The sequence below is a fragment of the Nelusetta ayraudi genome, unplaced genomic scaffold (assembly GCF_046127955.1).
Source record: "Nelusetta ayraudi isolate G7.1 ecotype Tasmania unplaced genomic scaffold, CSIRO-AGI_Nayr_v1 ptg000016l, whole genome shotgun sequence".
Classification (NCBI taxonomy): Eukaryota; Metazoa; Chordata; class Actinopteri; order Tetraodontiformes; family Monacanthidae; genus Nelusetta; species Nelusetta ayraudi.
Genome location: NW_027466066.1, coordinates 7,120,509 through 7,143,699, shown reverse-complemented (window position 1 = coordinate 7,143,699; position 23,191 = coordinate 7,120,509). Strand labels below are relative to the sequence as shown.

Here is a 23,191-nt window from a genome sequence, read left to right as displayed (position 1 = left end):
TGCAATTTATCATGCCATTTATTTTGTAGAGGAATTGCCTTCAGTGTCTGATTTTTTTTAAAACCACAGGTGACGACCTTCTCCAGACTTCTGACCGCATCTGAAATTGAACCACTAGAGAAAATGGTGCACAGTGTTGAGCTTCTCTCACTGCAGCAGTTTGACACTGAGCATTCCTTCCTAAAAAAGATCAGGTTTGTTGATGTTCATATGGAGCTGAACATTATTAAATCATTTGGGAACAGGCTTCAAACTGTTGAGTGCAATAAATTCAATCAATACAAGTATTTTGATTACTGCTCAGTTTAAAAATCTTTGCCTTCTGTTCTTTCAGGAATTTTCTCACAGTTGGAGATGGAAGCCCAGACATTGGAACCTGTGACAAGGTCCTTATCATCCAGAGTGATTTTGATAAGGCTTCACATAGTGCAAATCTCATTGCATCTGCCAAGTAAGTCATTTTCTCCATTGCGTTGTATATTTTTCGCTCTGTCATTTTCTTAAGTTGCTTTCTCATTTTTTTTTTCAGGTATTCATCCATAAACGAAATCAACAAGATAACCCTGCAAAACAATGAAATGAAGGTGTTTGTGTACTTCATCACACGACTGCCTAGAATGGAAGGAGGGACTTCCTATGTTGGTTTCCATGGGGGTAAGGTTCTTTCCCCTTTTGTTTTGCGATCCAACCATTTTGGGGAATAGTCCTCAAAGACATTTTTTTCTAAATCTACAGGCCCCTGGAGAGCGGCTCATATTGATGACCTCAGGCAATCAAAAGACATTGTTTCAGACATCAGTGTCCTGCAAAATATGACAATCAGCCAGATGTTTGAAACGAGGAACGCTCAGCAAGAAGGTATCTGGCTCATGATAATGATTGTGGCTTTTTACACACATACAATATTAAAATAGTAAAATATTGAATTACAAAATATGTCTCTGAAGCGATGGAGGTGGAGGACATATACAATGAAGAGGAAGAAAAAGAAGCAGAGGAAGAGGAGAATGTAAGTTTAGACAAGGCATATTGTAAACTGTTTTAACTACTGTCACACAAGAATAATGGACATTTTTTTCATTGTAACATTGGTTGCTGATATTTTTGCATTTTCTAATGCTGCAGGGCAGTCATCAAGTTGTGGACACCACTGCACTAATGCAGAGCTGTGTGCAGAGTGCAGTGGGAATGCTCAGGGACCAGGTGGACAGTGGTTTCCTCAGTACCCGCAGAGTTCAGATCCTGCTGACGCTGCTCACTGACCACGATGAGCTAAAAGGTACCAACAACCCAATTATTGCTTCTTTTTTTTGCAGCCTGCACATTGTTCATTTTGTAATCTTGAATGGTGCCAGGTGAATTTCTTCAGACTGTAAAGAGGCGGCTACACTTGTTGCTGTCAACTCAAGACGGCAGCTTTGACACTGTCAATAACTGGGTCATCAAAGAAGCATCAAACATTGATGCCTTGCAAGAAGGAGGGACATTCAGGTATTTTTTTTAACCCAAAGAAGACAATGTTTACATTAGAGTGCGTTTATTTGACACGTACTGGTCCTGGCAGGCACACCCTATGGAAGCGTGTTCAGGCGGTGGTAGTGCCATTCTTGGCACATCTGGTCTCAGTTATTGACCGGGACCAAAACTTGGACCTCCTGCTCGATGATAACTGTGGTCAGTCCGTCAAGAGGTTGTGGTTGGACATCTTTGGCAATGACAAGCTTTTGGAAGTTCTTCAACCAAGGGCAGACCACAAGTAAGTGACTGAAGTAGTGCAGTGTTCATAAATGTCAAAAAAAAATAAAAAATAAAAATGTGTGACTAATTGCTTAGTTTAGCATTTTCTTTTCAAATGTATTCTTCCTTTGTGTCTTCTTTCATATGAAAGCCATGACACCAAGACGATTCTCGTCCAAAACTACATTGTACAAAACAAGAACATGAGATGTTGCATGCCATTCAGTTGGAGGATCAAAAACTACTTGGAGGAACTCTGGGTTCATGCGCTTCATCAAGAAGGTAATGCCGTTCTCCAAGGTGCTCTACCTCAGAAGCACATTACTATGCATATAAATATTTTTTTTGCAAATCTAAAGAAACTATTGGATATTATCAATACATTACGGACAAACGCATCCACTGTTTTTTTTAGGCCGTTCCCCACAAGAGTTTGATGTCTTCTTTTGGAACACACCACTTGGACGTTACATCGCAAAAACAGATCTGGAGATACAGACAGAGTTTTTCCAGCGCTACCTTCAGGATTTCATTTGCATGACAATGAATGTTACCTGTCAGGAAGATATACAGGTAGATTTTTTTTTGTTTAATACATAAAGCTCTCTGACTTTGAGTTCTAATGATGAGTTGTCATGCACACACATTCTACTTGCTCTCCAGCTTCTCTGTAGTGCCTTGAGTTGTTGTGTTGGTGAGATGCGTGCGCAGCTCAATGCCATGGACACGGTGACCTCTCTTCCGTGGATCCATGCTGCCTATAGTGAGTTCAAGATCCGACTTCAGAACTTATCTAGAATGATCTCCATTGAGCCCAAAGTGGTCCAGCATCTCTCGGAGAATCATCATTCCAGAGTTGGGGATGAACTGGTAAGCGTCTAAAGAAAGTTTTCATTTTTAAATTACTCTTCTATATTTGGGGATTTTTTTTTACTTGGCAACATGAAATTACATTGACTTTAGAATAAATGTGCTTTTTGGTAAAACTGACTAGTATTTTAGTTGCCTTTCAAGTGCATGGGATAATCATTGTTTGCTCTTTCTCCTAGGTGCTGGATGTGTATGCTGCTCTTGTATGTGTGGAATTGCTGGAACCAACAAACCTAGACACAGATGTCCAAAGACAAACCTGGCTCTGGCTGGTCAAAAAACTCCAGGTTCCCATTGAGTTGATCTGCTCAGAGGACAGTGTGAAACACTATGGGGAGAAGAGCAAGACGATTGTTCGCAGGGTCCAGTAAGTCCAGCTCAATGTATGATGTTTCCGATGCTTGTGTTTTAATACAGTGTTGATAATATTTATCAACTGTGTTTGAGTGCCAATGGTTTGGCTATATCCTTTCTTAGATCCGGCTGGAATCGGATATCTGCACTCTCTTTGTTTGTCGAGAACATACTGTTGTGTATCGAGGAGGTTCGGGAGAATCTGGCACCTTTAGTTTTGGAGCATACAAGAAGACTTGCTAAGGTTGGTCTCTGCATTATGCAATTCCCTGCATTACTTTTTTTTTTATATAAGAAATGCGTTGGATAACTGTAAGAGCAACGCCTTACCACTTATATTAATTTGTTGTATTTATGTTCTTACTAAGATACTGGAGAAAAGCTCAGATCTAAAAAGTCAGGAGGCGTTTGAGGAGGTCATTACTTTGCTCAGATCTTGCAAAGATGGAGCTGTTGAACGTATTTTCAGGTAGATTGCTGGTTTTCTTTCTTGGCTCACCAGAGGCTTTCCACTACACTTTGCCCATCTGCAATATTCACCTTTTGTTATTGCTCTGTCCAGGTTTGGTATTAACCTTTGCCCAGTATGTATGGGTGACCCCCAAGATCCGGTCTGCTTGCCTTGTGGACACATCTTCTGTTTGGTCTGTATAAAAGAGTGTTTGTGCCCAGGCCAAATGTACTGTCCCCTGTGTATTCAGGAAGTTGATGAGAACTTCCCATTGAGTCCTTCCAATGAGTTAAGGTTGGTAAAAATGTATTAACAAATGTATTAAAGTGTCTCTTGCTATCTAAGACCCCGGGGGCAGGATTATTGTAAATCTGGACTTTCTGGTGTCATGCAGGATTTCTGTCAGCCAGCACTCTCAGTTCAGAAAGCGGTGCAATGCCTTCTTCATTGACCTGGTGTCCAGTATGTGCTTCAAGGACAACTCACCTCCCAGTTCGAATATTGTTCTCCATCTGCTGTCCTTTCTCATGGTGGAAGTCGAGAATGTTCTCATTTCCAAAGAAGGAAAAGGTTCCTACCCTGTTGAAAGTGATGTAAAGTTGCACAAATTCTTACAATCTGTTTGGGTTTTCATGTCTTGTGTTTTTGCCAGGTAAACAACAAACTCTGACAAAAATGCTGTCGCCTTTCGACGACTCTGTGGATAAAAATCCAGTGGTTCGCTCCGTGGTGCTCAAACTTCTTTTGAAGTACAGGTGAGATTATTTCTTCCCACGAGTCACAGGGAATAACTTCTGTGCCATATCTGTGTTCGTTCAACCCATCCTGTCTCTGCAGCTTTGACAAAATTAAGAACTACCTGCAGCAGCATCTGTTGTCAGTTGAGCAAAGCAACATCCTGGAGAAGACAGACAAAACTGAACTTTACTTACTTTACATCAACTGCCTGGAGGTACACATGAATTTTGTCTTTACTGGATACTTGACCTTTGCTCAGCAGCAGTTTATAAGTTTCAACGTCATACATTTGTTTTCTTTATTTCAAGGATTCCATGTATGAAAGGGTCCAGTTCAGGACCATTCCCGAACAGCAGGGTTTTCTGCAGGAAGAAACAGCCTTCTTGGTTGACTATGAACAGTCACAGTCTGCTGAAACAACCACTGTTGAGTACCTGCAGCAGGTGGCCAGAGTGAGAATGGATCTGGATTTGGCTGCCCGTCTTGTTGTAGAAAAACTGAATTGCACAGGTTTGGATTTTTGGACACATGCAGGGCAGCTTAACACAAAGTACACACACACTTACTGACTAAATCTGATGAAATTTCCCCCCCCTTTTTTTCTTCAATAAACCAAAAGCTCAAACGACAGAGAAAAATCCAACGGGAACCAACAACTTCCTGGACAGTGTTGTGAACTTGTGTCAGCGCACTAGGAATGACTGGTATCGAGTGTACTTGATCCGAAAGATCGGTCGTGACCATGGGGTGGAGTTTGTCCTGAAACATCTGAACGTGAAAGAAGTGCGCTGGTTGTTCCCTGAAGAAGTTCTCCTAAAGGTTGCGTTATTCACAGTGAGACTTTTACCTCTGACCATTTGCATTTGGAATATCTCAATATAATGTTTTGAGTTTCCATTTCATCCAGAGTGAAGAAGTTTCCCCTGTGGATCAGTACCTCGTGTGTGGGGAGCATTACAAGACTATCAGAGATGCTGTTGCAAAAGTAGTCCTGGAAGGCCAGGCAGGCGGACTGGATTCGACCTGTGAGGTAAATTCTTTTGGTTAGATTCACACCTGCTTTGTTTCATTACCCCCTGCTTTCTATCCCATTATTGAAGCAAGTTTTACATTATTACCTTGTTATTTGCATTAGAATCTGAGATTTTTCCACTGCGACATATACATTTGAAAATGTATCTTTTTGAACTTGATACTTATTCTTTGTGATAATGAAAACAACCTATTTGTGACTTGGCAGCAATACAGCATACATGCTTTAACACCATTAACACCACTGTGATTGTTATAGAAAGTGTCAGCTAACCTCACTGTCTATTATTTTCTTGTGCTTCTTGTTCTCAGGGCTGTGGGTGTTCACCACAGCAGAAGACAGTTTATCTCCTGCTGGCGCTGCATAGAGAAGTCACCACTCTCTACAGAGACGCCAGCACTCGCTTCCATCCCAAGCCCGAAGTACATACTCATAGTAGAACCTCATGAAATTGATCTGTTTGTAAAGTTTGTATAGATTTATTCATGAACCTTTCTTTTTGCAGCTGTTGGAAACCTTGAAAACGTTCATTCAGGCCTCTAAATTCCTGACCAACCCGCCGCTAAAGGCCTTCGCCCAGGCTCTGGTGACCAACGAACTTGGGCTGTTGGCTGCTCAACCTGGGGCTCCAGCTGCACAATGTGTGTTGGTGGACTTGACTATTCACCTAGAGGCTGTCCTGCTCTGTGGAGCCCAGGGCATCCTGGCTCCCCTGCAACACCTGGCAATGCAGCCTGGCAACATGCAAGTACGTATGTTTTCAGCAGTTGCTGAATGTCTCACAGCAAGGAGTTCGTTTTTCTTGAAAGTGAGCTCAACGTCATTTTGTCTCCAACATGCAGATGGCCTTCTTGCCTACGATGGCAGATGACATGTTGGCAGTGGCTCAGCAAGCTCTTGCACATTTGCCATTGCGGTGGTACTGTAAGTGAAATAATTGAAAATTTTTAGACTCCAGATTATCACGTGTCATGCCCAGCACTTTTTAAGGCAACATTTGATTCTACTCTTGCCACAGGTTGTCCGAATGGACACCCCTGCACTGTTGGAGAAGTATTTAATATTACCTCTCTTTAGACTTTTCAATACTCAAGACCTAATTTTATCTTTTCTATGCAGTATATATAATCTGTTTTTCCTTGCTGTAGTGTGGCCAGCCAATGGAAAAAAGCCGTTGCGTAGACTGTGATGCTGAGATTGGAGGATTAAATCACCAGCCTGTGGCAGGATTTCAGGCTGCTCACAACCAGTGAGTTAATAATTGGTGCAAAAATGCACTGTGGAGAAAAATATTCTAACAATGTTTGTGTTGTCTTTCAACAGAGGCGACCGCACACAGAGAGGACACATCCTTGGAGACCCAAATCGCAGGGACAATGCAGACATGCGGGACACAAAGGGCATTTCCCCTGTTGCCTTCACCACAATGCGCATGTTGACTCACATGGCCATGCTGCTCGGTGCATGGCGCCACCCCCAGGTATTTCTGAGTGGTCAAAGCTACATGAGTAAACTGGTCACACAAGAAGAAATGTTTGAACATCCTATGCCTTTGCAATGCAACTGTTTGGGATATTTGCACTTATTTATTTATTTGTGTGTGTGTGTTTAGCATATTTCTGCCATTATCAAGCCACAAGTCCCTGACACTGCTGCATTCCTGGTTGCTCACCTGCGAAAGGACTTGGAACATCTCATCCGGTCCCTGGGAAAGGGAACAGATGACACAGTCAGTGCTGTTCACCTTCTTATCAGCAGTCTCTTGGGACCTGATCAGCAACAAAGATGTAAGGATATTGTCCTGCAGCCACGGTCACTTGCCTTTGATGGTGTCATACTTAATAAAAAAAAATAAGCTAAAAATAAAACAGAAACTGGTTGAAAGAGGAGGGGGTTTCCTCTAATGGTAGAAATGAATGGTATTTGTAGATTTTTTTCTTATCTCAGTGAACACAACGTGTATTTTGGGATGTTAATTTTACTGTAGTTTTAAGTTAAACTGTTAATTGCAACTTAATGCAACTATGAATTATGTGCAATGCCAATAGATTATGATTACTTGGCCAACTACAGAGGGATCTCTGGATTACCTTGTGCTTTTAATCACTGATCTTGTGTTGCAGGGCCTGATCAAAACAGCCATCTCCGCAACAAAGATGTTAGAAACCTGTGGGAAGTAGAAGTGAGCAACGGCATCATCACGCCAAAGCTTAAGGTGAAACACAAACATTTCACTCTGTCTCTTCTAATGAATGCAAAATATCCCCTCTCGTGTCAAAGTACAACATCCTGAGCTTCGTCGCTTTTCCCATCGCAGCACTTGGATCGACAGCTCAAGGAAATCAACACATTCATCCGGGCCGACTCTCGCATCTCCGCCAACCCCGTCATGAAGCTCTTGTTTGGGGACCCTCGTCTATTCTTGGCTTTGCTCCCACAGACATCTCTGATCCACAGTACGTCATTGTGGAGCTGCAGGGAGAAGGTTTCTCTGCTCAGCCTCACGCACTGTGTGGAGCAGAACGACGGAAGAGACAATCTGCCTGTGCTGTGGAGATTTCTGCATAAGGTAAAAAAAATAAAATCATTTGCAATATTATAAGCATGCCATGACTTAAAAATGTTGAAATACTTAATGCTAAACTAAGCTAATTTAGAATAGAAGGCCTTTATTAATCCCACAGTGGGGACATTTGCATTATTACAGAAGCAACTGAAAAAAAGTTGCAGAAATATGGAAAATGATATAAATTAAAAGAAATAAGGCAATAAAAATAAAGAAAATATTTGTAGTGTATAAAAGAAAGAAAAAAAAAGAAACTTTTGTGCTATGTCTCTAACCCAGAACTAAAAACCTAATGGTAGAAACCATGAAACCATCTATAAGATCATTTATTTACAGTGCACTTTAGTAAATGTTACAAACTTCTGCAATCACTTGTAGATTATGTTCATACTAACATAATAACATTATTTACCAAGATGAACAAAGCTCCAACTGATTGGGTTGTGTGTGATTTTAGGAGGCTGAGCTACGGATGGTCAAACACCTTCCTGAAATCCTGATGCTCCAGAGGGATCTGGTTAAAACGTTCCAGAATGTCACTGAGATGCCCTGCAAAACAATTGATGACTTTCTCCGCACTCAGAAAGCAGGTACTGAAAGCACTCACCGACAGCGTTTCACCCTTATGTCTCTCTCTCTCTGAAAGGGAGGTGATAAAACATGCAAGGAGACCATGGTGGAGGTCCCCTCCCACTGTGCATGTGTAATCCGGGCTGCGTTTTATTTGTGTAGAGTCGCTGAAGCACTGGTACAAGAAGCACATCAAGATGTTCCTGACAACCTGGAATCAGCTCAGAGTTTCTCTGGGTACTAACGGTAAACAGCTGTTTCCTCTGCTTGCTGTGACCCACTGTCAACCATCGCTGCTTTGATTTGACGCAACATGTTTTGACATTCAGGTGAGATTAAGATCCCGGCTGAGTACTGTCAAGAGGACCTGGACTTCAAGAGTGACTTCATGGTGCTCCTACCTCGCCGTCGAGGCCCGGGTTTGTGCTCCACGGCGCTTGTCAGCTACCTCATCGCTCTGCACAATGACCTGGTCTACTGTATGGACAAACACTCTGGAGAGGAGACCAGGTGGGGGCGCTCATGGCTTATTTTTTTTAACTGCAGACTTCTCCCCTGCCTCACACTACTGTCTATGGTAGCATTGGTTTTTGTGACATTTTTTATTTTTTTATCATGCTGAAAGCTATAATGTCCCTTAGTGCAGACAACTGCAAAACTGCACACATGCAAATCACTTTATTATAACGTTTGCAATAAATAATGTGTGTCTGTAGCCTGGCTCACCAGAAATTAGTCAATTACATCCTCACAAGTTTGCAAAACATATGTAATATGTTTGCTCCACACTGGTCCCAGTGTCATTAAAAAAAGCGTAATCAAAGCAACAACAAAAAAAGAAGAAACACTTAAACACATTTCAGGAAAAAAAACAAAACCTTTGTGATGTCACTAAGGGCATTGATGCATCTCCCAGGTCAATGATCACACTCCCAGACAGGTGTGGCTTCTGCCGTCTTGTAGCAGTGAGCTAAAACGCTGAAAAATTCTGTGTACGCAAACAACCTCAAAACAGTGCAAGTTTACCGTACTCACCTGGATTCTCCCCTCCTGCAGCTACAAAGTAAGTCCCTCGGATCTCACTGACCTGCACGTAATTCGTTACGAGCTGGAGAGAGACCTGATGCCCCTGATTCTGGCCAACACCCAGTACAGCATTGAGAAGGGCAAAGAGACTCTTCACGAGTATGACTTGCCCAAGATCCAGCAGCAGATCCTGGCCCGCTTCTTCCTGGGCAAACCTCTCATCACTCTGAATGTGAGAATGTTTTTTTTGTCCATCCTTTTGATAGATTTTACATTTGACACTGTTATAAATAACTGAAGTTTCTCATGGCCGTTGCTTTGCCACAGGGCATTCCAACACTCGTAAACAGACATGACCGAAACTATGAGATCATCCTGAGGGACATAAAAGCAAAAGTACCGCAAGTAAGTCGGGATCTGCAATGGCAATTAGATCCCTTGTCAGAGGGCCAGGTTATTTCTCACCAGTGAGCTTAACATGTTGACCTCATGTGCCAACAGGAGCCCCTCCAGACTCTCATCCTGTCTGACGTAGCTGGCGAGCTGCACTCATACAGTGAAGTGTGCGACGCCTTGTCCACGCTGGAAGTAGCCCTCGGTTTCCTGGCCATGACTGGGGGAGAGCCTCACATGCAGCTATCTTGCTACCTGGAGGAGGAGCTGCAGATGGGAAACCAGATGGCGCCGCACATCCTCAAGGTCAACCTATCAGAGAGAGAGAAAAACTTATTGTCTCTAAGCTTAATTAGATTTTATTACTCAATCTGCAAACGTGTGTGTCCTTGAGAGATTGTTGGATTTAAATGAACAAAGTTTTAGCGAGTGTTTATAAGCCCACGTGAGATATTTTCTTCCTGTTTTGCTTACAGACCCTCAGCACTTGCTGTCTAAAGCACTGCGTGGCTCTGTGGCAGCTGCTCATGTCCCTTAAATCAGAAAATATGCTGCGACTCAAGAGGGTAGGCATGGGACAAGGGTACTGGAAAAATAATGTTGAAAAAAAGTGTATTAATCCTGCTCCTTCTCCTCCTCCTCCTCCTACTACTACTACTACTAATAATAATAATTTATTGTCTGCCTTGCTCAGGATCCATTTGATGGAGTGTCAGATTTGTACAAAGTGGCCTTGGGTGAGGAGGAGCAAAGACTTCTGACTGGCTTCCTCTCTAAGAGCAGCGGCGATGGTTTCAAGCTGGAGATGCACGAGTTCCTGGTGCTTGTCCTTAAGAAGCATGATGCGCCTGACACCTTTAAACCAAACTGGGGGTAAAAGTTTAAATTCAGTAACTTAAAGTCACTTGCTTGTGAATTTGGTATAATCATATTTTGTAAAAAAAAATATCCACATCATGTGTGTTTTGTAAGTATTAATGATTATTTTGAATGTTTTTTTTGGTCCTTGTAGCCTTAAAGACACACTTGTGTCTTACATGGAGCGTAAAGACCTGGACATCCCTCTTGATGTGGACACTCTCTTCCCAGAGCAGATCCTGCTGTCCCACTATGTGGAAGCCTGGAAGTTGATTGCTGCCTTCAAACAGGAGCGTCACCGACATTAACGTGTTTTGTTGAAAAGTCAAAGATGAAAATAAGTCAAATCCTTCACAAGTTTACAATCATGGTTTTCTTAAATGATGTGTGAAAAAATGTGAAAAAAGTAGCGGAGCAAATAATGCCACTGAAGAGCAATTCTTCTTCACTCTTGACTTTTGTTGAAATTATCAGGGTATTTTTTGTCCCAACGTTATATGCTTTGTTGTGTATGGTTTAAGCTCTGCCAATGTCACGTTAACTCCATTTTCCAGATGGACAGGTTAGAAAGATGTCCATATGATCCTCAGGTATGCTTCTGTGACGTTCTTTTTTTCTTTTCTTTTTATACTGTTTGTTTGACATGTTAAAAAAAAAGTTGCACGGACCATTTTGGGGTACTATAGTTGTCTTTAAAAACTCAGATTATACTCAGAATATCTCAGATTAAAATGCCTTAACCTTAACTACAAATTATTACATTCTTTCCAACTATGCTTAGCACTATCCAGCAGACATATCAATATCAATGCAAGTTTAAATACTCTGAAAAATAAATCAATTCAATTCATGTTTTGATCACCATGCATTCTTTATCACCTGCTGCGTATTGTGTGTTCTTTTCAATCTTCATAAAGGAAAGCTTCACTTTTTCAGCGCAGGGTCACAGTAAAACTTGGGTTTTCTGCATTATGCCAATTTAACACACAACTTTCAAGCCTCATACCTCAAACATCTTCAAAACTGCATTAGATTCAATTATCAATGGGCTTCCTTTTAGTTTGAACAGGACCCGGAAGTAACTGCAACACGCTGCCGTAACAGATCAAGAAGAACGACTCCCGGAAACAGAAAGCTAGCTAGCTACCGCTAACGAGGTTTGTGGGTTTGTGACGATGCCGCGGTTTTGAGTTGAATGACGTTTTTGTTACAACCGTTTCTTGACGCGTTGTCTTTGACAAGACTTAAATCATTAAACATCGCAGGTCTTAATGGCAGTTTAAAGATGCAAAGCCGGCTATTTAGGCGGTCGCTAATAAATGATAAAGATAATTTATTACTAGATACTTTTTTTTTCTAAAACTGGACTGACCGGAGGTTCAATATAATTTACCGTGGGCTGTCTGTGGCTTTGGTCCGCTGTTCGTATGAGTCAGAGCGGCCGCCCTATTCATCCGGACTGAGAACTAACTGGTAACTACCATGGATATAATTATAAGAACTGGATACCATACTGGAAATATGGCGGTGCGCCACTTTTTCTCGGTGGCCACTAGAGATACTGCAGACAAAAAAAAAATAATAATAATAATAATAATAAAAAAAATTGAATGGGCCCAAAAAGCATTTTCCCCATAGACCTTTGAAACAGCTGACAGGACGACTGGGACCTGAAACGTGATTCACAGCAAATCTTTCTATTGTAGATTTTTCAGTTACGGTCTTTTAGTCGATAAACGATAAAGGCCAGAAAATCACCAGAAAATAGTTTGTTCCCTGCATGATGTCACGACGTCTTATGTGCTGTGTCTCAGCTCGTTTTGATTGGCTGCGTCCTGACGTGTCTGGAAGTGACCTTCTCCAGGGTCGTTTTGATTGGCCAAATAGATCATGTGAGTTGCAGAGACGCGACGGCATAGACACCACTGTATATGCTCTATAGGCCCATAGCCGCATGGGCCCCATGGGAACGTCCAAAACTTTTTCGCCATATGCGCTGGGTGAGCAACTTAATTGAAATGGCTGGCCCGTCATCTTGGACTCTGGGGGCCTGGCAACTACACAGAGGTAAATGGCGATGATGCTGATTTTCGAAGTCCAGCCTATGTTTTAAACTGTGTAACTTTCTTCAATCAGCCGTTTATGTTATTAAGAGTTTGTAATCTACATGGAATTGACAGGTGCCCTTCACCAGTAAATGTGAATGTTATATATGTCCATGATGCTGGTGATTAGTCAAACTTCCAGTCATTAAAGGGCACCTATGATACGTTTGGACGTGAGCCCTGCAAATTGTTGGACATGGTTCTAAACGCTCAGTTCACAGAGATTTTTTCAACACTGGGAACGCAGTGACATAATTGCGTGCCGGAGCTCCTTTCATGGCCAAGCTCCGGCACCCTCTCGGACTGGTTCCGCCCATAGTTCCGCCCTCGCAATGTGCTGCGCCAAGAAAATGTTTTTTCGGTGTCAGGGAAATTAAAAAATATAAAATAAAAAGTACCGAGCGACTACCGAAGCACTAAGGACCACAACCGTTTGAGTGTAACGAAAAGAGAAAATGTTGGAGGTTTGTTCAGCCTAATGCGGATGCGATGGAACACCGGTCCGGTCGGCAACGGGAGTGAGATGGGCTCGACTCGGCCGGTGGACGACGAGAGAATAGTCAGCCACGGCAATATTTGAAAACATGTATGAGGACTGTGAGTGTATTGAGACCTCAAGCAACATTAGTTTTAAGACTACTTGCAACGTACAACCGCTGAATCGTGTTGATGAACTGTTAGCTACCACCGCTAACTCCATGCTCTGCTTGTTAGGTGTGTTGTGTTTGCTGGCAGCGAAACTGAAGAGGCAGCGTTTTTGACTCGCAAGTTTCACTCCTTATAGCGATGTTCACGCTGCCAGCATGGTAACATGGGTTGTATAGAGCTCTTCCTTCTTTGTGCTTGGTGTGGACTTAAGTTGTGCAGATATTCTTGTCTAATAATAAACGACTCTATCACTGAAGTGATCGTTTCAGCGTACATATTTTCTCTGTCTGCTACGACAGTGTTTTGATGTAAGTCAACAGTATGAAACGAAATAATTCTAAGCCCTATTAAAATGTCTCGCAAAAATACAAAACAAAAACACGGTCAGTACACAAAGTAAAATATATTTCCGGGGTACATGGAAGGCACAAAAAACGTCCAGGGACCTAAGGTTCGCCTTGCGGCCGTAACTCAGCCCGCGCTGGGTCTGTACGAAGCTGGATTAGCCGGTAAACAGCTGCTAAAGGGTGAAGCCTTCACAACGGTAAAGTGTTTAAATTGTGCCTGTTTCGTAAAGTTTGCCGTTTACTTTTCACTCCCGCACCGGCAAACTGAGGAAGTGAGGCTCAGCAGCGACCAAGAGTGTGACCAATCACAGCGGAGTGGGCCGGGCGGGGTCGTACACCGGCAAGGCTGGGAGTGGAGTGAAGTGAAACAGACCGTTTTCGCGGGATGCAGTATATACGAGGAAACGAGCCGCGAGATACGCAAATCTAAAAAGCGTTCAGCGTGGAAAATCCTGTTTTGCTGCTCTGGAGGGGCCAGACATCGAATACAAAAGCCCGAAAATTAGTATAATAGGTGACCTTTAAAAAAAAAAATCTCTCCCACTCTTTCACCCACAGTCAAGTGGGTGTGGCCTTGATTTCAGCCAAATAGAAAGCTAAATACTTACAGTCCAGTAGCCTTGAGAACACTTTTACAATAAATCACCTTTTCTTGTATTCAAATATGTAAATAAAAAAAAAAACAAAATAGAATAAAATAGCCACACATGACAGGAAATTTTCATTTGTTTTGTTATCACATTGATGATTTCTGTCATAATGTAATTGCTACAGTTGGCATGGTGATGGTTGATGGTGTGGAATTCTTTACACTGAGCACAAGTGACAATAAAGTTTCTATTTAAATAGATTCAATTATAGAACCGTCCTACATCCTCGTAGAACATCGCACACTTGTGTACCGCATAATAATGATAATAATAATAATAATAATAATAATAATAATAATACTAATAATAATGACCCAGTTTAGTTTCCTTTTCCCACTAAAACTCGTATTGCCCCACCATCACTGAGTCATGAAAGTTATAGGTCGAGGTCACCTGACACCCATTTCAGTAAAAACGAAACTGTGCAGGGCCTGGTGCCATGCGGAAATGCGACGTGCGACTGCTTTAATGCGGTCGAGACTCGGTTCATCCAGAGAGTTGGGAGTCGTTTACTGCGGTGTTCGTCCCGGTGTGCGAGTACCGAATGCTGCTCTCCGTAACGTCAGAGCCTGGGATACAAAACAAGCCTGTGACGCTGCGCACATCCCGCCGCCACGGAGGGACACTTCTGGGTAAGTTCACCACAAGCTGGGTCTTAAAAGTGACTTGACTGCCTTTTGCGTAAATCAGTGCTTATTTCTCTAGGTGCCAGCTGTCATACATAGCGCCCGTGTCATTGCATTAATGTGCCGTGCACGGAATGAGCATTTGAAGACTCGGCTACACTAGCTTTCTGTACTTCCGGTAAACACACATAATAACCCACAGAATTGTTTACGGCAAATGTCTCGTATATAAACTGTCAATGTTAACAGGATTGGGGAATCGTATAGCCTGTCATAACAGAAATTTGCGAAACATGTGTTTTTGTGAGCAAAATTCGTGATAAAAAGGTCAAAGATATCTTAACAGACGAAGAGGAATCACTACGCACTTGAAAAAACAAAACAAAAAAACAACAACAACCTGTTACGTATCTTACGATGGAAATAACCAACATACATGATACTAAATGTGCGAGTTCTTCCTCTTCGATGCCGTACATTTGGTTACGTTTAAACAACAAATAAAACATTTTTAAGCTACAAGTTAACGAAATTTACAGCGATTTTTGGATTTTGACATTTATGACTAAGCCAAATTAAAGAGGTTTCTTGTTCAACAGAAATTTAAGTGAAAGGAGCACTCCAGCTCCTCCACTGAGCTCACAGTCAGCCAGAAGCGAAGCAGAATTGAACGGCGTTTCTGTCATTGCAGGCCAGAGATCACTGAGGTCCTACAATGAAGTGTCCAGGGTGCAACCATGGCATCCTGGAAGAAAGAGCGAACTTTTGCAGCCAGTGCGGCACTAAGCTGAGTGTCCAGCCGACAAATGGACATGGTAAGGAAACGCATCACATCTAAGATTATGAATATTTTCGTCATGCAGTTTGAAAAAACAAAAACAAACTTATTTTTATTTTATTTTGAACCCTTTTCCGAGTTCTTTTGTTCCTCTACATTGTACTCATTGTACTGTTTAGTGTGTGTCTTATTGCATTTTGTTAATTTATTGTTCCTGCGCTATACAATTTAATTTTAAGATGACGGACAAATCTGGTTTACTTGAATTTCAGTAATTTTAGGGACATGCAGAATAATGAAAGTGAAAGATCAAGTTTATTTTTTGTGATTGAGGCAGGATGACATATCCCCACGGTTTCCACCTAAATTATTACTATTCCCAAATATTTCATTATTTGCCCTTACTTCTTTTTTGTGGAAGACGGGCAGTGATGCAGTAAGTTGTCTACTTTCTCTTTTAAAATTGCCAGTGGTTCCTATTTGTGATTTAATTATTTAGTGCCTCCATTATGAAGTAGTTGCATAACTAGTTATTGAACATTACATCTAAATTATGGAATTGATCAACTGGTCTCTCAACACAATTTACAAGATTATCTCTATGAGACACGCGGGTCCGGGGGAACCATGTCTGCCCCAACGGTTTGTTCGCAGCGGGCTACGTGAGAGGTGGTGGGTCGCGTTGTGTCGCGGATATTGAGGATGTCTACCTATTGAGAACCATGATAACAGGTCAGCTGCTGATTGGATTATACTTTGCCCTGGTTTATCAACAAATTTGGAAGACGATGCCAGCAGTCCAAGGTCCCCAAAGGCTGCCCGTCATGATTTTTGAGGTGGACAGAGCCGTTGGCACTCAGACACTGGCGATTTCTGAACTGAAACGTGATGTGGATAACAACATGGATGTCATTTTGGAGAAGCTTTCGGCTTTGCAAGGGCATATGGATCGTTTTGGAGACCAGGACGGACAAACAGGGTAGTCGAGTCTTTTGGAATGCGACTACTCGCCCTGACCCAAACAATCCTAATCTGTAATTCGGCCCCCCTCCGCACCAGCCGCGACCATGGTCACTGCTGGAACAACTCCTCCAGGAGATTGCTGCAGTTAGACGCTCTGAATCCTCACCCCGCCCCCCTCCCTCACGGACACCGGCGGATTTATTGAATTTGTCTGGGGCACAATCACGGATGTCTCCACAGCAATTGCTGTGTTATCGCAATGACATCCTACGGAACGAAGCACCAAGATTGTGACTTGCAAAGTGGTTCTCCGGGCCCACACACACACACACACACACACACACTCATCCACGGACACTTACACACATGCAAATATGCACTCACCCCTCCATTCTCCACCCAAGCCTTCGGCGCTGGGGCCTGCGTGGAAGCGCCTCATGGCTGCAGCTGGCTCCTGGCTGCCTGCCTACACTGCAGCAGCTCACCTCCCCTTTCTATCGCCCGTTGAAAGTCCATTGAGTTTCTATGTTATATAGTGTTGTTATACAGTAGGTGCCCATGTTGCTCAGGTTTTCCCCCTTTTCGGTCACTTATCATTACGATGGCGCCGTCCATGGCTGCTGTGTTCCGTGTACTGTGTTCTGATGAATGTGTACTTGGAACTACCGCAAAACAAATTCTTATGTGTTTACACAAATTGCAAATAAAGGAATCTGAATCTGAATCTGATAACACCATACATCAAGGTGCCCTAGCAGTATCCGGCCATGTCTTCATTATCACACATTTTTTATTTCAGATGCAAAAGATCAGCCAAAATCATTGGTGTCAGATTCAGAGGGTGCAGCTGAGAAAGCAGCGACGGAGGCAGCGACGGAGGCAGCGACGGAGGCAGCGACAGAGGCTCCATCTGAGGACCAAAGCGAATCCAGCAAATCTCCCAAACGAAAGAGCGATGAGTGCACTAATCCAACTACGAAGAAGGTGCAAGAGGATCTCTCGTCAATGGAGAGCCAGCCTAGTTCTCTGGCGGTGAAAGATCCTGTTGTGCCTGAAGACAAACAAATTGCTTTGAGTGAAAACAATGCTGCCACAGTAGACATGAAAGGCTCTGCGGAAGCAGCAGATGAGTCCAAAGAGGGAGGGAGCGATGGGCCAAAATCAACTCAAGATCAAACTCCTCTGACATCATCTTCTGAAACTGTGACACAAGAGTCCATGCCGGAGGACAACAAGAGCACAGTTCAGCCAAATCCAAGCAAAAAGTCAAATACCATCAACAGCAAAGAACATAAAAATGACAGCAACAACTCCAAGAACAAGGGAGACCGGGGGGACCAGAATGAAAATGTGGAGCCAGAAGCAGGCCAAACGAGACGGAGCAAACAGAATGGCAAGAAGGAGCAGGGCCAGCAACAGAAGGTAACTCCTGCCGCTGAACCAAACCCACCACAGGTAATACCCAGTTCAATTGATTTAAAGTAATTAGAAGAGAAAACCCAAAACAACAGTCTCTTGCTATTGTTACAGGCTGACAGCAGAGGTTCAAGTGTAGATCCCAAGGGGGCAGGAGGCCCCGTGGAGATCCAGGAGTCGGGTGGTGAAAGCTCAACTGCTGACAGGGAAAGTCAAGGAGACGCTGCTGTGGATCAATCTGCAGACGCACTTCAAAAAGGTCTCACGTTCTCGGGGAGTGAGCCCGAATCGCTCACCAAGGACACGACTCAGCCAGGCCCAAGCAACACGTCAAATCGACAAGACAAGAGCTCTGAGAACAAAGAAGACACAGCAAAGACAAAACAACCCCCCCTGGACCAGAATGGTAACATGGAAGCACAGGACAAAGCAAGACAAAGCAAACAGAAGGGCAAGAATGAGGAGGGCCAGAAACAGACGGTGACTCCTGCACCCAAACTAAAGATGGTTTTTGGACCTCAACAAACGGTAGTTCTTATTATATTTCAACTGATAGGAGTAGAAAAACTAAAGCCATAGTAATGTGATTTTCATGGAAAAAGAGTTCATGGTCTACACTAGAAGTCAAATGTTTGGACACACCCTTTTATTCCCCTGACTGTTAACATTGCAGTTTCTCACTGAAGGCATCAAAACTATGTATGAACACACATGGAATTATGTAGGAAACAATAAAGTAAAAAAGTACATACGTAATAATAGTAAAAGTATAATAGTATAAAATAATAGTAATAATAGTAATATAACTCCATCACGTTTTATATTTGAATTCTTCAAAATAGCCACCTTTCATAAAAGGCATATTCAGAGTTATTTAACATGTTTTTGCCTGAATACTTACATATATCTTGCTCACATATCTTTATCTGCAGTGTACAAAGTTGTAAAGATAAAAAAAAAAAGATTGCATGAAGGTGTGTCCAAACTTTTGACTGGTGGTGTATACCTGCCGTTGATTGACTGCATTGTATCTCCTGTCACAGGCTGAGACTGGAGGCTCCAGTGAAGAGCCAATGGAGGTTCAAGAGCCTGGTCAAAGCTCACATGCTGACAGTCAGGATAGCAAGGGGTCCAACGTCTCTCGAGCCAATAGGTGATGAACCTCTAATTCAGTTGCGCACACGTGGGCTGGTCAACGTCTTAGTGTTAAATGTTTTGCTGTGTTCTTTTCCTCTTTTCTATTCAGGCCCACCGACGACAAAGCCCAAGCAAAGGACAGCAGCGACTCCAAGAAGAAGGGAGACATGACAAAGACAAGAGAGCGCTCTCTGAACCGGAATGAAAAGGTGGAGCTGGAAGCAGAAACCACAGTCATTTGTTTTTCACGGAGAAAGAGTTGAATTTTTATATATTGCGTTATGTCTGTACAATTTACTGTTACAGACTGACAGCAGTGGCTCCAGTGTAGACCCAGAGGATGCAGGAGAGCCCATGGAGACTCAGGGGTCGGCAGAAAGCTCACACGCTGACAAGGAAAGTCAAAAAGACAGTCAGGAAAGCAAGGGGTCCATTGTCCCACCACCCAGGAGGTGAAGAACCTTTCTGAGACACTTTAACACACAAGCTTCAGACAAGGTTTTGATGTTTAATATTGTCTTTGCGTTCCTCGTGTTTCTGTGTCCTTTTTTCCCTATCAGGCCCACCAGCAATCAAAACATTGCTGCACACGACAGACTCACAATTTACTTCCACGCAGTTCTCTCCAAGGATTCCAAATTCAATCCAGCTCAAGATCGCATCTTCATCCAGGCTGGGCTCATCATTGGATCATGGAAGGAGAATATCGTGGAGCTTACTGTGACCAGGTATGTTAACCCTAGAAAAAAAATTAACAAAACAAAACAAAAAATCAGTTGATGCAGTTTGCCCCCTCCACTGCAGCTAATGGTGCTTTACATCCTTTCAACCTGTGACTATTGGACCACACAGATTTGTCTCTATCAGAGGATGCCAGGTAGACGACTATAAACTTGCACATTGTGTCAACATGTATATTTCTCCCCTAATTATGCAGGGATTTGGGAGAAGATGGCTTTCTGGTGGAGGGCAGCCTGATGACATCAAAAGAAAAAGCAGTGTGTCAATCTATCCCTTACAAATACGTGGTCTACAGGAATGAAAAGAGAAAATACAAAGATGAGTTCATTTACAAACACACTGATCAGATTGTTAACAGGTGTTTGCTTGTGAAACACAAACTGCTCAGCAATGAAGGTAATTTGTAATTTTATTAATTCAGCTGTCATTTTTTACGTTGTTACATGACTTAAATATGTGACTTTGACGTGACTTTCATGAAATTATTATTTCTGCTCTTATGTTTTTATAAAGGTGCCTGGCATCAGTATGATGACATCATTTGTTTACAGCAGCCGAAGGGCATGCTGAAGGGCGTGATGAAACAGGTTATAGATATGTTTTTGGGTGCGCAAATGAAGGATCTCATTAAAGGCAGACACATTGCAGGGAAAATCATGCTGCAGGGCATATTTGATCTTCTACGGGAGTGGACTTCCATCAATTTGACAAATTTTTGGACCCAGCTTCGTCAGTTTTTTGAGATCTATGCGGAACCTATTGTGTTTGAGGAAAAACAAAAGAAATGGGACTCGTTAGATTTTGGGAAAGATGACGTGAGTAAAGTTATTAACGTTATCTTCCATCATCTATACTGCCCAAATGCTTTAAAAAAAAGGCAATTGTGGTTTTTGTGTTTCCAGGTGAGAGGGATGCTCAAGGACTTTATGCTGCATAACCTGCTACCTCAGCTATTGAAGACTGGTGAAGGAAAGATGCTCTATACTGATCATACAATGAAGGCGGCTGTGATCATGCTAAGTGTTTGCAAAGAGTATGACATCAGATTGTCCGCTTCTGAGCCTTTTAATCTCTGCACACAACTGTGCCTGCCCAATCTGAAAAAAGAGGAATTCACCAAGTATTGGACTGATTTTTCCCCAGATGTTGCTTTTCTCCGAACGTAGGTATTTCATTCTGTACAGTATTCCATTAAGTCTAATTGCATTACTTGTGAATTGTAACTTACTATTTATGTTGCTCTAATAACTATGTTCTCATGCTGCTGTAGCTTGGAAAGCAAATTGGTATCTTTGATAAACGATGTGAAGAGAGAGGGAAATCCAAGATGGTTCCTGGTGCTGCCACTCCTTCACCTTCTCAACGGCACCACAAAACCTTTTGAAATGCAAACTCCTGGAAACCAGAAGTTTGGCTTGGCCTGGGCAGGTTTGGACGGCCTTGAGTTTCCAACTGTGGCATCATTAAGCATGAGCAGTCAGGGCAGGAAGTAAGTGTCTGGTCAAGTACAGCCTGTGAGTGCTGAGTTGTAGGCTTCTTTCTCAGCTGCCATTCATTCTTGTTTAATGAACGCTGCCTACAACTCAGCACTGAAATACTACAATGACCTGGATGACCTACACAGGCATACAGCTTTCTTTCAACGTTCTCTCTGTCTGAGCTCATGTGTACACTGATCATTGATAACATCCATTTATCGCCATTCTTTCAGGGCATTGATGAATGCAATAAAATCCCACAGCCACCTGGTAGAAATCGATCCGATTCTCTTGCGATCCTGCCTGTATTTGATTCCATTTGATGAACTGTTGGAATGTAATGTCAAACTTAACATTGAACTTCTGGACATGCTTCATGTTTTCCTCCACAAGACTCCAACCAAAATTTCTTTTACGACAGTAGAGGTATGTGGAAACAAGTTGAAAGTAAATGTTTTAGAGTAATTGTGGACTGTTTTAAGTCCTTGACCTTTTTTTTTTTCCTATAGCAACTATCTGGTCTTCTGTCACATATACAAGAAAAACCCATTGAGGAAAAGTACAGGTGATTTATTTTACTGAAAATGTAAACTCTGTTTTAATTACTGTTTTTAAAATCTTGAACAGTCCTATATTATGCACATGGTGTCTTTCACCTCCTACAATACAACAGAAAACAAGCCTTTGTGATGTCACAAAGGTTGCCTCTTGACCGCCTTGCTTTTGTGGTGCAAAAACAATAATTCTTCATATCAGCCACTCGACTGGAGTCCTGGATGAAAAATTAAGATTTGAAAACGTTTAGAATATGGGATTCTTAACTTGATTTGTCATGCAAATTGAACAATACTTTAAAACATTTATGACTCACTTTTTTTCTGTTGTATTTCTAAATGCTGATTTTTTTTTTTGCATGCAGTTGTTTTACAGAAAATTACAGAAATTCCTGCCTGGTAACAGCAGTGAAGCTGCTGGAGAAGCTCTGCATAGGAAACAAATGTACATTATACAATCAGAATTTCCATGAAGTTCCTGTTGCTTGTATAAATATGTTTGCATCAGTGTTGGATTATGTTCACAATAATGAGCAACAGGTATGTAGATTAAATTAGAAAACCAGATGTCTGCAGTTCAGAAAAAAATGGAATCTTGCTAATATCAAAGGCTATGTTGATCTTGTTGGTCAATGTTGATCTTTTCAGGAGAACCCAGAGGGAGAAACAGTCAAGCAATCTGTAAAAGAATTGATCTTCTGGGCCTCAAACATAGTGAGGAACTGGCTGAGTCAGTATTTCCCGCAGATATCGTACAGTCGTTGGCCATTATCATCATCATCTCTTTTAACGAAAGAGGAGATTGAAGTGAGTGTTTTTGTTATTCTGTGTAAAAAGAGATTAGAAGAGTTAAGATTTTCCATGTCATCTAATAGTCAAGTTAGTCTAAAGACCTTCGCTTTTGTTCACTGTAATTAGGATTGAACCACCCAAGGAATTGTGACTTTTAAAAGTCACAACTCAAAAACACTTAAAAAGTCTCATAACTTAAAAATCTGTTCCTCACATGCGTGACTGTGATGATGCTACTTTATAAATAAAGGCAGATTTTCAGTTCATTCTGATAAATCCCGTATATTGCATTTGAAAAAATAATTCCAAGCATTGAGTGCTCCTAAACCTCCCCAGCTTACTCCCTGCTTTTAATCCTTT

General features: G+C 42.1%; 2 protein-coding genes across 2 annotated transcripts in view; both read left to right on the top strand.

The window, feature by feature from the left end:
* The window catches only part of LOC142886571 (E3 ubiquitin-protein ligase rnf213-alpha-like), a 28,460-nt gene extending 17,015 nt beyond the window's left edge, over window positions 1-11,445 (top strand). The window contains exons 31-69 of the mRNA XM_076023582.1: window positions 70-194; window positions 335-451; window positions 530-654; window positions 736-858; window positions 948-1,009; window positions 1,126-1,279; window positions 1,356-1,491; window positions 1,565-1,756; window positions 1,889-2,019; window positions 2,153-2,310; window positions 2,401-2,607; window positions 2,787-2,974; window positions 3,085-3,205; window positions 3,330-3,430; window positions 3,524-3,706; window positions 3,807-3,982; window positions 4,065-4,167; window positions 4,250-4,364; window positions 4,459-4,660; window positions 4,770-4,969; window positions 5,058-5,180; window positions 5,495-5,605; window positions 5,689-5,931; window positions 6,026-6,107; window positions 6,202-6,236; window positions 6,332-6,432; window positions 6,507-6,663; window positions 6,796-6,970; window positions 7,307-7,398; window positions 7,501-7,752; window positions 8,207-8,339; window positions 8,482-8,565; window positions 8,649-8,829; window positions 9,376-9,577; window positions 9,673-9,750; window positions 9,847-10,044; window positions 10,215-10,304; window positions 10,433-10,611; window positions 10,751-11,445. Of these exons, the coding sequence (XP_075879697.1) occupies window positions 70-194; window positions 335-451; window positions 530-654; window positions 736-858; window positions 948-1,009; window positions 1,126-1,279; window positions 1,356-1,491; window positions 1,565-1,756; window positions 1,889-2,019; window positions 2,153-2,310; window positions 2,401-2,607; window positions 2,787-2,974; window positions 3,085-3,205; window positions 3,330-3,430; window positions 3,524-3,706; window positions 3,807-3,982; window positions 4,065-4,167; window positions 4,250-4,364; window positions 4,459-4,660; window positions 4,770-4,969; window positions 5,058-5,180; window positions 5,495-5,605; window positions 5,689-5,931; window positions 6,026-6,107; window positions 6,202-6,236; window positions 6,332-6,432; window positions 6,507-6,663; window positions 6,796-6,970; window positions 7,307-7,398; window positions 7,501-7,752; window positions 8,207-8,339; window positions 8,482-8,565; window positions 8,649-8,829; window positions 9,376-9,577; window positions 9,673-9,750; window positions 9,847-10,044; window positions 10,215-10,304; window positions 10,433-10,611; window positions 10,751-10,904 (5,589 nt within the window). The 3' untranslated portion in view covers window positions 10,905-11,445. The remainder of the gene's footprint in view (window positions 1-69; window positions 195-334; window positions 452-529; window positions 655-735; window positions 859-947; window positions 1,010-1,125; window positions 1,280-1,355; window positions 1,492-1,564; window positions 1,757-1,888; window positions 2,020-2,152; window positions 2,311-2,400; window positions 2,608-2,786; window positions 2,975-3,084; window positions 3,206-3,329; window positions 3,431-3,523; window positions 3,707-3,806; window positions 3,983-4,064; window positions 4,168-4,249; window positions 4,365-4,458; window positions 4,661-4,769; window positions 4,970-5,057; window positions 5,181-5,494; window positions 5,606-5,688; window positions 5,932-6,025; window positions 6,108-6,201; window positions 6,237-6,331; window positions 6,433-6,506; window positions 6,664-6,795; window positions 6,971-7,306; window positions 7,399-7,500; window positions 7,753-8,206; window positions 8,340-8,481; window positions 8,566-8,648; window positions 8,830-9,375; window positions 9,578-9,672; window positions 9,751-9,846; window positions 10,045-10,214; window positions 10,305-10,432; window positions 10,612-10,750) is intronic.
* Window positions 11,446-14,787: 3,342 nt separating this feature from the next.
* Window positions 14,788-23,191, top strand: part of LOC142886984 (E3 ubiquitin-protein ligase rnf213-alpha-like) — a 28,462-nt gene continuing 20,058 nt past the window's right edge. The window contains exons 1-16 of the mRNA XM_076024281.1: window positions 14,788-14,978; window positions 15,664-15,787; window positions 17,513-18,168; window positions 18,244-18,657; window positions 19,173-19,282; window positions 19,376-19,475; window positions 19,573-19,718; window positions 19,827-19,994; window positions 20,204-20,403; window positions 20,521-20,822; window positions 20,910-21,169; window positions 21,278-21,496; window positions 21,719-21,911; window positions 21,995-22,050; window positions 22,405-22,579; window positions 22,688-22,846. Of these exons, the coding sequence (XP_075880396.1) occupies window positions 15,688-15,787; window positions 17,513-18,168; window positions 18,244-18,657; window positions 19,173-19,282; window positions 19,376-19,475; window positions 19,573-19,718; window positions 19,827-19,994; window positions 20,204-20,403; window positions 20,521-20,822; window positions 20,910-21,169; window positions 21,278-21,496; window positions 21,719-21,911; window positions 21,995-22,050; window positions 22,405-22,579; window positions 22,688-22,846 (3,258 nt within the window). The 5' untranslated portion in view covers window positions 14,788-14,978; window positions 15,664-15,687. The remainder of the gene's footprint in view (window positions 14,979-15,663; window positions 15,788-17,512; window positions 18,169-18,243; window positions 18,658-19,172; window positions 19,283-19,375; window positions 19,476-19,572; window positions 19,719-19,826; window positions 19,995-20,203; window positions 20,404-20,520; window positions 20,823-20,909; window positions 21,170-21,277; window positions 21,497-21,718; window positions 21,912-21,994; window positions 22,051-22,404; window positions 22,580-22,687; window positions 22,847-23,191) is intronic.